This window comes from Accipiter gentilis, chromosome 30 (genome assembly GCF_929443795.1).
Source record: "Accipiter gentilis chromosome 30, bAccGen1.1, whole genome shotgun sequence".
Taxonomy (NCBI): Eukaryota; Metazoa; Chordata; class Aves; order Accipitriformes; family Accipitridae; genus Astur; species Astur gentilis.
This window is the reverse complement of record NC_064909.1, coordinates 16,637,711-16,650,099: the sequence shown is the minus strand read 5'-3', so window position 1 is coordinate 16,650,099 and position 12,389 is coordinate 16,637,711. Positions and strand designations below refer to the sequence as shown.

The window sequence follows — 12,389 nt, the reverse complement described above, 5'->3', positions numbered from 1 at the left end:
TCCAGATGTCAGCCAGAATCTGGAGAGTGAGGGCATTATATTGCCTCAGTTTTGAGCCTGGACATTCTCTATGGCCCTGAAGCTGAGCTCCAGGAGAAAGTGGCAGGGAGTGGTATCTGTGCTTTTGTGCTTCTCGTAGCTTGTACTATAGTTTGGGATTCTCCAGACTATTTTTCCCTATTTCTGTTTAACTGTAGGATCTGCTTCCCAGAAGGGATCTTGCCATACTGCCTCTCCCAATCCTTTTCTTCCCTTCTTTTCTCCCAGGTTTCATTTTGTGAGTCTGACAACTCTGTGATAATCATTCCTCCTCCTCACAGCTCTGCACGGGAATCTGCCCATCTGATGGCGTGGGTGGGCATAGCTGGTGTACAGAGCACAGCTATCTTCTCTCTGTATGTAATCATGAAATTCACCAAAAGCCTTCCCACTAGCAATAAACCTCTGCTTCACATGAGATCCATAGCAAAATAAGAACACACTTTACTAGAGATGGAACTTGGACCCAGTCTGGAAAATTACGATTGATTTTTCAATTCAAGCAGCCTTTGGGAGTCACCCCCAGAGAAACTTGGATTCTTGGCTTCAGAGCGGCTTCTGAAGTGCTAGAGACAACTGTGGGTGTCTTGGGAGCTGGATCCCGATGGTTGCATGCAGTCATCCATATCATCAGCTGAGTGTGGTACTGCAGCAAAACCCAGTCTGTGCTCCCAGAAGGCACTACCGCTGTGCTGGCCAGACAGACATGGGCTGGTATGGGACATGCCAAACCTATCAGCTGCATTTGGGGTGGCTCACTCAGGGAGGTGCACTCAAGTAACTGAGGTGTGGGCAGGATTTCGGTCAACGCATCATCTGTTTCTGACAGTGCTTCCCCCTACACAAGGGAATATACCCTTTAAATTTCTCTCTCTATTTAAATACCTGTCTTGCTGCCTGCTGGTGTGTGGGCTACAACTAAGTACAGTTGTAAAAAACCTGATACGTAGATGAGAGTGACTCTGAGGGATGCGTCAGCCCAGGGCTCCCTCGGCTGCCAGAGCCATTCACTGCTGCCCTGATGGTCAGCCTCAGCAGAGCTGCCAGGGCATGAGAGAAACTGAATCAGATTCTCATTCTCAAATACAGGAACGGTGGAAGCAAATAAGCCAGAAAACTTCCATATTTGGGGACCACATTCTGGTGGTGAAGTGTTCAGGGCTAAATCTCCCACTATGAAGGCAAGAAGACAGTCTTGGCCTTCTTTAAGTGAGATCAGTGAAACAATTCTCCTCTCTGCATTCTTCCATGAAACCAATAACTTACTATGCAAGCACAGGCTAAAGTACTGACTCCTTTGGTTATTGCTTGTATGTACTAGTGCACAGTGAGTAGATCTGTGGGTACAGCTGGCGGTGGAGTCCAAGACCTATGATCATTGTCATCATCATCAAAACCAGCTACCCATCATCTGAAACACTTTGGGTACATGTTTTTGGCAGGGCAGTGGAGGAGCTGGGTGGTCCGTGTTTGTGCACAGAAGCCGGTGGATTGTTACCCCAAGGAGAGCACAGCGGGTGCAAGGTGCATATCTGCCTGAGGACCTTCAGCAGCAGCTGAGCCTGCAGGAGAAGTTGGCGTTGGTGCTGGAAGCCTTACCGGGGCTTCTTTCCATATAGAGAAATAACCTTAGGAAGGGAAGGAGATTGTTGATGGCATACAAACCAGACAGGGAAAGGAGGCTGCCAGTGCTCTTATATTCACTGGAAACATCTTTGTCATAAGCTGACGTGAGCTGAACTCAAACCTAAAAGACGAAAATCTCCAAAATCAATTACCATTCGCCCCTCTCGAGCCCCTTCTTCTGATTCATCGCTACCTTGCAGGAGATCTGTGAAATGTGGGTTCACCTCATCACTTGGGGTCATCCTCTGACAACACAGCCAGCTATTGCAAACCTGTGAAGGAAAATATTCTCTTCCTCAGATCACATTTTTGGAGGTAATGGCTCAGCAGTCAGAATGAAATCATCAAACACCAAGATGAGCCAAAGCAAAAGCAATAGATCCTCGCGGATCGTTTTGACCAACTGGCTAATAAAAGACACGTTAAGTTTATACTGCGAGTTTATTATAGTAATACAATCAGAATAAATGATTTTCACAGCTAATATACTTACTTATATCAGGGTATGTATATATATATTTTATTCCCAGCACATTACAATCTTTTTATCTTTAATCATGCAGCGAGTAATGTACAAACACAATTATATGGAAGATTTTTTTTCCCCTAAAAAAGAGAAACCAAAATTACAAAAGTATGGCTTTATAAGAAAGTTGTATCATACAATGAACATTCATTTGTACTTGGGCATGGCAATGTTCGGTCTTAATCAGTGAACAACAGTATCTGTCACTGTCATGCTGATTCCAAAAAAGCCAAGGAAACTGGAAACAGGGAAGTGCCTACCAGTGTCAGAGAGATGGAAAATATATATCTATATACATTCAAAGTATGAAAAATGTAAAGAATGTTTTCTTTTAACATTAAGTGGGATTAAGCGTCACATTTATTTATACGCTGAAGTCAGAGTTATGGAGCCTTGAAGAATGTAAGTGCACAAACAGTTTCTGTTTTCCTTTAGACCAACAAACATGGGGAGTGATGCAATTGACTTAAAAAGTGTTACTTCAGGTGTAAAGAAGTGTAACTGAGGTCAGAATCTGGCCTGTCCTTCCTGCTAATGGTGCTGCAGAAATAGACAGAAGCGTAGGGTTAGGAAGTCATAGGTGGCTGAATTTTGTGGCAGCCCAGATAAAAGAAAGACAAAGATGTATGTTCAATAGATTTTATTTTTTAAAAAAAGGGTTCAAGAATAAAATGTGGCCACTATCACAAATCCTTCGCTGGATGACTGTGGCTGTTGGCGAGCAGAAGCCCTTGTGCTTGGTGTTCAGGGGTAAAACACCCATTTCAAGAGCAAAGCTGCTGCCTCTTTACAAGAGAAGAAGAAATGTCCTTACCTGTTAGCAGCACAGAGCTTGGGACACACACTTATCTTGTGAAAAGGCTGCTTTCTTAAGGCATTGATCAATGATGTGTACAAGTGCTGGAGTGGTTTAAGTATTGTAAGTCAGTTATGAGTTTTACCAGCAGAGGGCAGACAGAGGAACAGGCATACATGTGCACGCATGCACCCACACACGTTCACACACCCACACACACACGCACACACGCTTATTCCCACCCCTCCCACCCCCCCCCCCCCCAAGTTACTCCCAGTGCTCACTGAAGTGATACTCATCCAAAATGAAGTCATACACATACACACGGAACTCAGATCCTTAAAATGCTGCTCCTCAAAATTGAAATTAAAAAGATGTAACCTGCAGAGCCAACCTGTAATCCAAAGATTAGCAAAGACTTTACCTTCCCCTCTTTCTTGCTTTTATTCTTTTTCCTAAGTTCAGAAATACAGATCTTAGCTACACTTACTCATTATGCATATAAGCAAAATGTAAACATCACTACACAGCACCTAGCACCCTTTTTGATTAATAATGTCACTAACATATTTGTCATGCAAGCATAGGGATTTTTTAAGACTATGGACTGTCAGGTTGCACGAAGTGTGGAAAATATTTTGAGTTTACTTTTGCTAATGACCTGGTTTGGAAAGAATGGAGAAAAAAAATCAACACAGAAGGAGCTGAGGTAGATTTGGCCGTATCTGATGTAATGTCACTGTACTGAGCAGGAAGACAAACAGGAACTCAAACTAACAGGCAGGTCACCACAAGATAAACAAACCAGGTTTAGGGGGAAGATTCCTCCATTCCAGCAGGACGCCCCATCCTGCACTCGTATCGCTACAGGCAATGGAAAGAGCTGTCACCACAATGCTAATGGCTCTAAACTCTGGTGCATCGGGGCCGCACATGGAGGTCTGATGGTAGATCAGTAGCTGAGGGCCAGCTGGTGCTTGATCTCTTGTTAAAATGGTCAGGAAAAGGAGGAATGAGAGGGCTGTGGAGTGATCTTTCCAGTAGCTGCCTGTTGTGCACTGGGCTGAGCACACTAGAGTTTTTGCATGTTGGCCAACAACAGGCCAGCAGCTTTCTTCCAGGCTGTGGTACCAGATGAAGATGTGCCCCAGAATTTGAGTTTCTTGAGCAGTTGCTGAAAATCCATCTCTTATCCTCTGTCTGGGCCAGTGGGTAGAGGGTAGCCTCCCACATGGACGAATGCATACACACAAGCAACTTGTTGCCTGCTACAAATCCACCCATAAAGCCTGAAGTGCCTGAACCCTGACCTTTGCAATGATGCACAACTATTACAGTCAACAAGAGATCCCTGCACCATTTTAGACCCACTTGCTCCCAGTGGGTTGCTCTGGCTCTCTGGGTACAGCCCCCTGCCTTACTAGAAAGTGCTACCTCATTAATACCAAGAATCCCTACCTGCCTCCTTTGGTTTGTAAGTCGAACAGCCTTCCTGTCCCTCCTGTCTTTTCTGAAACTCTTTATAGCACCGAAACTCTCATGGTTTCAAGCCGGTGCAGTAACAGTTGATGATTTCCCTTCCCTCCTTCCCTGGGATCTCGGCTCCTGGGGCCTAATTACTATTCTAATAATATCCACCACCAGCCTCCTCCGCCTCTCGCCCACCGACATCCGGATGAGATACTGCATTGCTGCTGGGGACAAACCCAATCCTGCTGCTCCGGATTCCTGGGGTGCCACAGGGGCCGTGCTCTGCATAGTTGCTTTCCTCAGCCGTGGGCAGCGAGCACCTGCTTCATGCTCTGCTTCCAGCTCCGGGTTTCTGGGGGCTGTCAGGGCTGGGGAGCCCGCAGGGCTTGACAGAAGCAGCTCAGCCACCGCTTATAATGCAAATCTGCCTTGGGCTCTGCTTTGCTTCCCAAACTGACAGCCTCTGCCTGCCGCAGAAGCTGCCAAGCGAGCAGCCTCGCTGCAAAACCCTCACCCAAGATTGACCCTGAATTTCTCTGCCACTGCCTGCACCCTCCCCTATTGCACAAGGAAGAATAGACACAGATGGGGAAAGACATGCAAGTCCCCAGGGGCTGGGGAGGAAGGAAACTGCTGCACCAGGGATGTGGGATTTTGGGAGCAGGGTTAACCCCTTTGTGGCCCACTCCCCACTTCTAGGGCTGTGCTGACATTTTCTCCATCTCACAAGCAAGCCTGTGTTTTCACTTAGAGGCACCGGCACTGAGGTGCTTCCACAGCACGCGGGAAGGGGTGTCCAGGAGGAGCATCCCGGTGTCTCCGAAAGGATGTTCCAGTTGGCTGTGCCCTGCAGGAAATCTCCACCTGGCTGTGGCTGGCATGGCTGGTGTCCTGGCACACAGCAGGTGCCCCGAGCCCAGGGAAACTGAGCAAAAGTGCTCCCTGTGCTGATGGAAGAAAGGGTGCAGCTCCAGCACAGCCGCCTTGGCACATGCAGGGAATTAGCCAGATGAGACATGAGCCATTTTTGCATGGAGCAATTGAGACGTGAACGCACATCCTTTCTTAGCCAGAGCCTTGCCAAAAGGGATTTGTGCCCCACTGCCTTTGGCTCCAAATTTATTTAGAGATGAATGATTTCTTCACTGCTGTTCAGTATGGATCTGGGGAAATGGGTTATGCTCCTTCAGCAGAGCAAAGGGTTGCACTTACAAAGAGAGGAGAACATTGGTGTCCAAAATAAGGGATGTCCCCTAGAGGGAGTTGGGATCCTGCCACTGCTCCATTGGTGCTGAGCACAGCCAGGAGAGCAGAACCAGTGCCTTGAACAGACAGGGGTCTGCCTGGGCAGCAAGGTGCAGAGCTCCCCAGAAAGCAGAGCAGCCCCAGCCCTGCTTTCTGCAAACACACCCTGCCTGCAGTTCCCAGGGGAGTCAATGGGAACTTTTGGTATTTTCCAGGATCAGGCCCTCTGTCTGGACCTGGGTGGAAAAAATACTCTAAATGACAACCAGTGACAACTTTTAACAGCAGAACATCGTACTCCAGCATAAGATACCTAGCAAATGCCCGTGGCTCTGAGACCCACTGGGAAATCACATTACTGAGCTACGTCTCCTGTGGAGATACATTCAGCCTTAAAACACAAGTCAGGGAGAAATAATGTCACTTATGAAGGACAAGGCTTCCACTGGCCCTGCTCTGATTACCATATGTTTACTGGACAGCAGGGAAAATGGTTCCTTACCCATTGCACAAGTCTACTGAGGCATCAGGGCTGGGATTGCCTTTAACCCCCTCAGTCCCAGGTGAGATAGGATGCTTTCTGTTAGCTATTCTGCCAGTCTCTGTCCCCCACCCCCAGGAATATACACTCACTGCCCCTCTCTGAACTCATGCCCTCCATGCTGTGACGTGCTGTAAAGTAACTCAGTAAAATCAGGTACCCTGCAGGACTGCCTCTACGTCCCTGCAGCATCAGCCATGGACTTTTTGGTTATTACTAGATGATGCTAGATCATTGTTAGAAAGGAATCCTGGTGTTTGAACCCTGTTGGTACAGGATGGTATTTCTCCCAGCTCTAGCAGAACACAGTCCCATAGTTACACCATTTGAAAATCCCACTGGGCACATAGTTCCTTTTTACCCAGGTAAGTTACACAGGATACAGTTATCATATTGGAAATTCAGATACAATGATACCACCTGACAGCTAAGAAACCAAACATAACACAGTCTCGACTACAGTTAACCCTTCACATGCACAACAAAACAGAAAACAAGGAAGGCTTTTGTCTTTAAAAGTGCCGTGCCTGCAATCAATTATAAAAGACATTTAAAATCTTGTCACAAAATATTGGATTTTCCAGCATAGCCTAATAGGTTAAGTACTAAAATCACACTAAAATGCAGAGGGTGGTGGATGACCAGCTCCCCTAAGTTGCCTTTGAAAATCCAAGACCCAGTGAATAAAGTCAAGGAAAAACATTTACCACATTTTTTGTCGGTAGCTTTTTGCCATAGGATGGTAAGGGCTTTAGTGCCTGAGGTATAGGTAGTTCTTGGATGCTTTTAGGGAAGTGGGAGGGGGGAAGAGTCTGGAGAATAGTTTGCATAGCTTGCAGATATAAAGAAGCAGGTGTGTTCCCCACCAGGCTGTTGAATTTGTCTTCCCCCAGCAAAGCTGTCCAGTGGTCCGGATGCTCCTGCAGAACTTTCCGCATCTTAAACTGTGGGTTGGGCATGAAGAGCAAGAGGTAGTCGAGGCAGAGCTTCTTTGATGCCACATTGACTTTGGAGTCCCACATCTGCTCCAGGATGACATCCAGCGGGGTGAGCCCTTTACTGTCCTCTATCCTGGGAGAAGCTCCATTCCCGAGGAGAATGAGGACTGTCTCTGACCTCAGCAGTTCACAGGCAAGGTGCAGGGGGGTTTTCCCATCTTCCAGATGAAAGCAGCCAGTCCTATTGATGTAGGAGTTCAAGCTGGGGAGCTTGTGTGCGATTTTGATGATCAGTCCCAAGATATCTCTCCTGTCATATGTGACCGCCATGGCCAAGTGAGGAGCAGAGGATGGGCAATAGCAGAAGTGTTCCCCAGGCACCTTGAGAGCCTCCTCTGGAAAATGAGACAGCAGATACTGAGCATAAGGTAGGTGGTTATGCACCACTGCATAGAGAAGGGCTTCTGAAGGTGAGTAGGTTCTTAGGCTGGCATTTTCCTCCCAGTAAAAATACTCCATAGTTCTCATGTCTTCCAGCATCCACACAGGCTTGTGGTCTCTCACAGCCTGGTAGAACATATAGGATAAGAACTTGCAGTGCCTGCTCTGATCATCCTGCAGGCTGGCCTGGTTACTGGCCATGGCTCAGCAAATAAAGAGCAGCTCCACGTAAAATCACTCCAGACTGTAAGATCTGTGCACTTGGAATGCAGATCCCGAAGCTGCTGCAACCTTCAGGCTGTCATTGCTGCCTGGACTGCACTAGCTGGAATGCATGGGCTGATCATCTCCACCCATTCATTGTTTTTCCCCTCACTGCAGTGGTTTTGTTTAGGTAAGCACAATCCCACAGGCTCAGTTAACCCATGCCATGCAAGCAGATGGTTAGTAAGTACATCCCGCTCTGCGCGTGGCACAGGTTACTGGAACGCTGTCAGACTGCGAGTGATTTTATACACACACAGCTAGAGAGGAGAGAGGGAGAGACTAAAATTAGCTTGAGAGGTGAGGCGGATTTCTGTCTGCATTTCGTGTCTAACCAGATCAGCTCATACATTGCAGTAAGTGCAAGAGCAATATTAATCTATTTTTTCTATGTCACTCACACACACGCAGCTCATTATATAGTAAAAAATATGTAGCAGTGTAAAATGCTCCACAGCTGATAATACACATGATTATATGCTTGGGAAATTAAGGGATTGGTAGCTGTAGCATTAGGAAGGGATCCCTATTTTATAAATAATGGTATGGCTAGCCACTTAGGAGACACTGATGTTAATGGATTGTCTATAAGGCATTAGCGATGTTTAAGATCCCAGCATTAAACTCTGCAGAGAAAAGAGTCGAACAGTGTGTGGAGTAACTATGCCCAGAGTCATAAAGCATATTGCTTGGTTTAAATGCCTGCCTTTGTGTAGTAAGGAAACATCTGAAGTGCCTCTCTATTGCACAGCAAGTACACAAACAAAAGGTTAATGGGCAAACCCCACTGACAGATGGAGGGCTTTGATCTAAGCATTTCTCAGATGTCATGCTCCAGGACTGGGGTCATAGCCAGTTGCAATGGATGGAAGTGGGACTAAGCAATCAGTCTTGTGCAAGCCCCTGGTAAGACCCAGAGAACCAAGGCCTACAGGCTTGAGGCGGTAGTGCCTGTTGGATGAGGCAAAAGGACCTGACCAAAATTAAATTCACAGAAAAGAAATGAACTAAGCACCCTTTATGGCAACTTGTGTTTAAGGAAGGAGGGCTTCCATGCCTCTCATGAATCAACAGATTGCAGTAAGATGGTATCTCACCATCTTGATTGGCAAACAGGGAAAATACAGCAAATCAAGGGTTCTTTTTTCATTTAGCAGGGAGACAAACTTCAGTATATTCAAACTAGAGAGTATTCAAGTATCAAAGCTGAACATCTCCAAATGATGTCTGGGGTCATCCAAAGAGAAAACCAAAGCCACTCACAAAACTGGGTCTAGATCTAGCACATCTTCCAAAGTTCTGGATGTTCAAGTCCATAGACTAAACATTTTGTTTTAGGGCCAGTTTTCATACAGTTGGGATAAACAAGTATATGCCCAATTTTCACCCACCATTACTGTGGTTATGCATGGAAATGCTGCTACATAGTCATTTGCACATGGTATTACCTGTCTTGTATCCATGGTCATAATAAACCATGTGCATGCTCAGGGCCAGATCCAAAGCTGACTGAAGTGCACAGGGCGGTTCCCACTGACTCCAGCATGCTCTGGATCAGGCACTAGTTGAGCACTTGGAGACACACATTTTATTTCTCCAGTTGCTAACCCAAAGTATCTGACACTTGGACCTAGGTACTCAGAAGAGAGGTGAATTAGTATTTAAGTGGCTAGGCTCTTTTGTCTAAAGCTCTTACTGGGCTTTTCCTACCAGTAAATCATTACTATAACCTAGGAATTACATGGATTTCATCATTTCCATGTTGCAGGTATGGGAAAACACACACACACACTTTACACAGCCCAGTTTTATAGAGCAGCTCATGGATGGGGCTGGGCACTGAACCAGGAATTGCTGTGTCGCTGCCCAGGGTTTATAGCTATTAAGCAACCCTCACATGCTACAGGTAGTTGTTAAGATAAGGCTTCCCAGGGAAGTGGTCACAGCACCAAGCCTGTCAGAGTTCAAGGAGCATCTGGGCAAAGCTCTTTGTCATATGGTTTAGTTTTAGGTAGTCCTGTGAGGAGCAGGGAATTGAACTTGGTGCAGAGACACATAAAGTCAAAAGAAAAATATTCTGCAAGTATCTCCAAGGAAGAGGGAAACCAAAATCCCAGAATCAGGAATGGCCACCGGGCTTATGGCAATCACCTCTACACCACAGGTTCAGGATGTCCAGGACATGAAAACAACTGTAACTATAGGTTACCTTGTAATTACAGGTTACACTGTAATTCTGCTCAGGAAGCACAGAACTAGGGAAGTCCTTCACATGGTTTGTTTGCCTCTGCGTGGTGTTAAATGGCACAGGTCTGCCTGTCATGGTGGCTCCTGTCCTTGGCCTGTTTCTTTTTTTCCGGGAGTTTAGAAAATCTGGAGCTGAGGGCACATATTTAATAGCAATGCATCTCTTCTGAATTTTATTACAAGCATAATGCATCTGTAAAACATTATAGATCCATTAGAAATGGTAGATACTAACATGGAAAGCTTTACTGAGGAACTGGAACAAGATTAGGATGTTGGGAGTTTCTGTTTATTTCTTTGAATTTTGATCTGTGGCTAAAAATAATGTATCCTAAATCCTAAGGTGTTTGTTGTGTCTTCCCTCTTGGCCAAAGTACAGTCTAGAAGGTGAGCAGGATCAGTTTTGACTCAGAGAGTGAGCATCCAAGGGAGCAGGAACAGTTTTGAAGGGTGAAACTGAAAAAAAAGTTGATTTTACTCAAAACACTATTTACTATTTCAGCTGAGACCAAGAGGCTCTTTAGACCTCTCCCAGGCAGATGCATTTTTCACATTTTGATGATGATTTCAACTCATAAAGTCATTTGGTTATTGTGAGCCTGTGAGAAATATAGTGTGTTTCTGAGTTATTCAGGAATTTTCTTACGGTGTTATGCTTAAAATAGTGTTTCTAGGCAAAAGGGAAACGTACCTTATATATAAAGGCAAGAATTTATTGTTATTATAACTGAAATCTTTGCACTCTAATAAAAAAATCATTATTATCCAGGTGTAATTATTACAGAAAAATAAATAGTACTCCTATGCAGAAAAAGTTTCAATAACATTAATAACAATAAAAAAATGTTATGCACACACTTAGCTTCTACCCCTGTTCCTGGTGTTATGCTCCCTCTGCCTTTGCTCATCTGTGTGCTAGCATTGGTGGTTTCATTTTGGTGTTGTTGTTACAGGGAGTCATCAGCATCTGGAGTCCTTCAGCAGGAGGAATGTGAGGTTGATGGTGATGGTTTCTTCTTCCTCACTCTAGAATCTTCTGGGGGTCAGTTTTATGATTGTTAACATGCTTTTACACCTTCTTTTTTCTTCATTGGATTGAAACGCTGCTTTACATCCAAATTTACTATATATGTTGATTATATACAAGTAAGATGCTATTTCTTTGTCCTCTTTACTACCCCTAAAACCATTCTTGTCCAGTTCCATATCTGCATTTCTTTAACTGACCATAGGTGGGTTGTTTGTAGCTGTGAGCTCTCCAGAGCCAAGCCTGTGCCCCAGCTCTTACCATCCCATGCCCGTACTCTTCCGCACCGCATCCTGTGCCTCCAATTCTCAAGCCCTCTGCTGTCATACCAGGCCTAGGATTAACTCTATGAACTCTAGCATATTAAGTTGGAGTCGTGAACACCTTGTGGTGCACAGAAGAGCTACTTGTTACTGCTATCTGTATAAAACTATGGTTGTACCATACAGTGCTAATCAAAGCAAAACCAATTAGCCATAGCCACCTGGTCAGAAGGAAAAAAATGTTCCTACAAGCTAAATCAAATTTAAACAAAACAACAGTCAGGTCAAAAAAAGTCCAGACAAAGCAAGCCTGACAAGCCTCAGTCCTGACCCTTTGCAAACTCAGTACAAAACCTGCGGCTTGTTACTAGCAAAGGCCATACTGTACTGTGGGGATAGAGGGTTTCAATAGATCCTGTTTCTGGAATAAACCGAAACAGAAAGGCTTTGCATACTGCATACTACTGAGAACGTGGCATAGGCTTAGCATCCTTTCTCTGTCTTTTCTTCCTCCTGCCACCCTATATAAAGACACAGGGAGCAATGAGGAGCACTGTGGGGTCAAGAGTGGGTGAAGATACCTTCTGGAAACAGACAAAAACAACAGCAGATTTTGGTCACTGAGACTGAGGATAAATCACTTGTTTGGCTGGGAGTGGGGCTTTCATGTTTGTTGTTTCACTGGCTGATGGGACTGACACATTTCCTTACTTTAAGGGAAGAGCAGGCATGCCACAGGCCCCAGCAGTCTAGGGACTAATCTGAGCTGAGCTCAGCTCCTTCCCACCATGTTTTTCCTTGGGCACACATGTGAAAAACTTCAAGGAAGAAGCTGCTTGGGAAACAGAAGAACAAAAGGCTTTGGGGAAAATTGGGACCTTCTCCAGCATCCTACATCTGTCAAAAGATCCAGTGAGATGTTTCTTGCTCCCTTTCTACCTTTCGTCATGATCTTTTTTTGGCATC

The 12,389-nt window shown here is 45.3% G+C and overlaps 1 protein-coding gene across 1 annotated transcript; it reads right to left on the bottom strand.

The window, feature by feature from the left end:
- Positions 1 to 6,757: 6,757 nt before the first annotated feature.
- On the bottom strand, positions 6,758 to 8,079 carry LOC126052723 (ankyrin repeat domain-containing protein 9-like). The gene has a single exon (XM_049833799.1). It carries the CDS (start codon positions 7,821 to 7,823, stop codon positions 6,933 to 6,935), a length of 891 nt encoding a protein of 296 aa, XP_049689756.1. The 5' UTR covers positions 7,824 to 8,079; the 3' UTR covers positions 6,758 to 6,932.
- Positions 8,080 to 12,389: the final 4,310 nt, after the last annotated feature.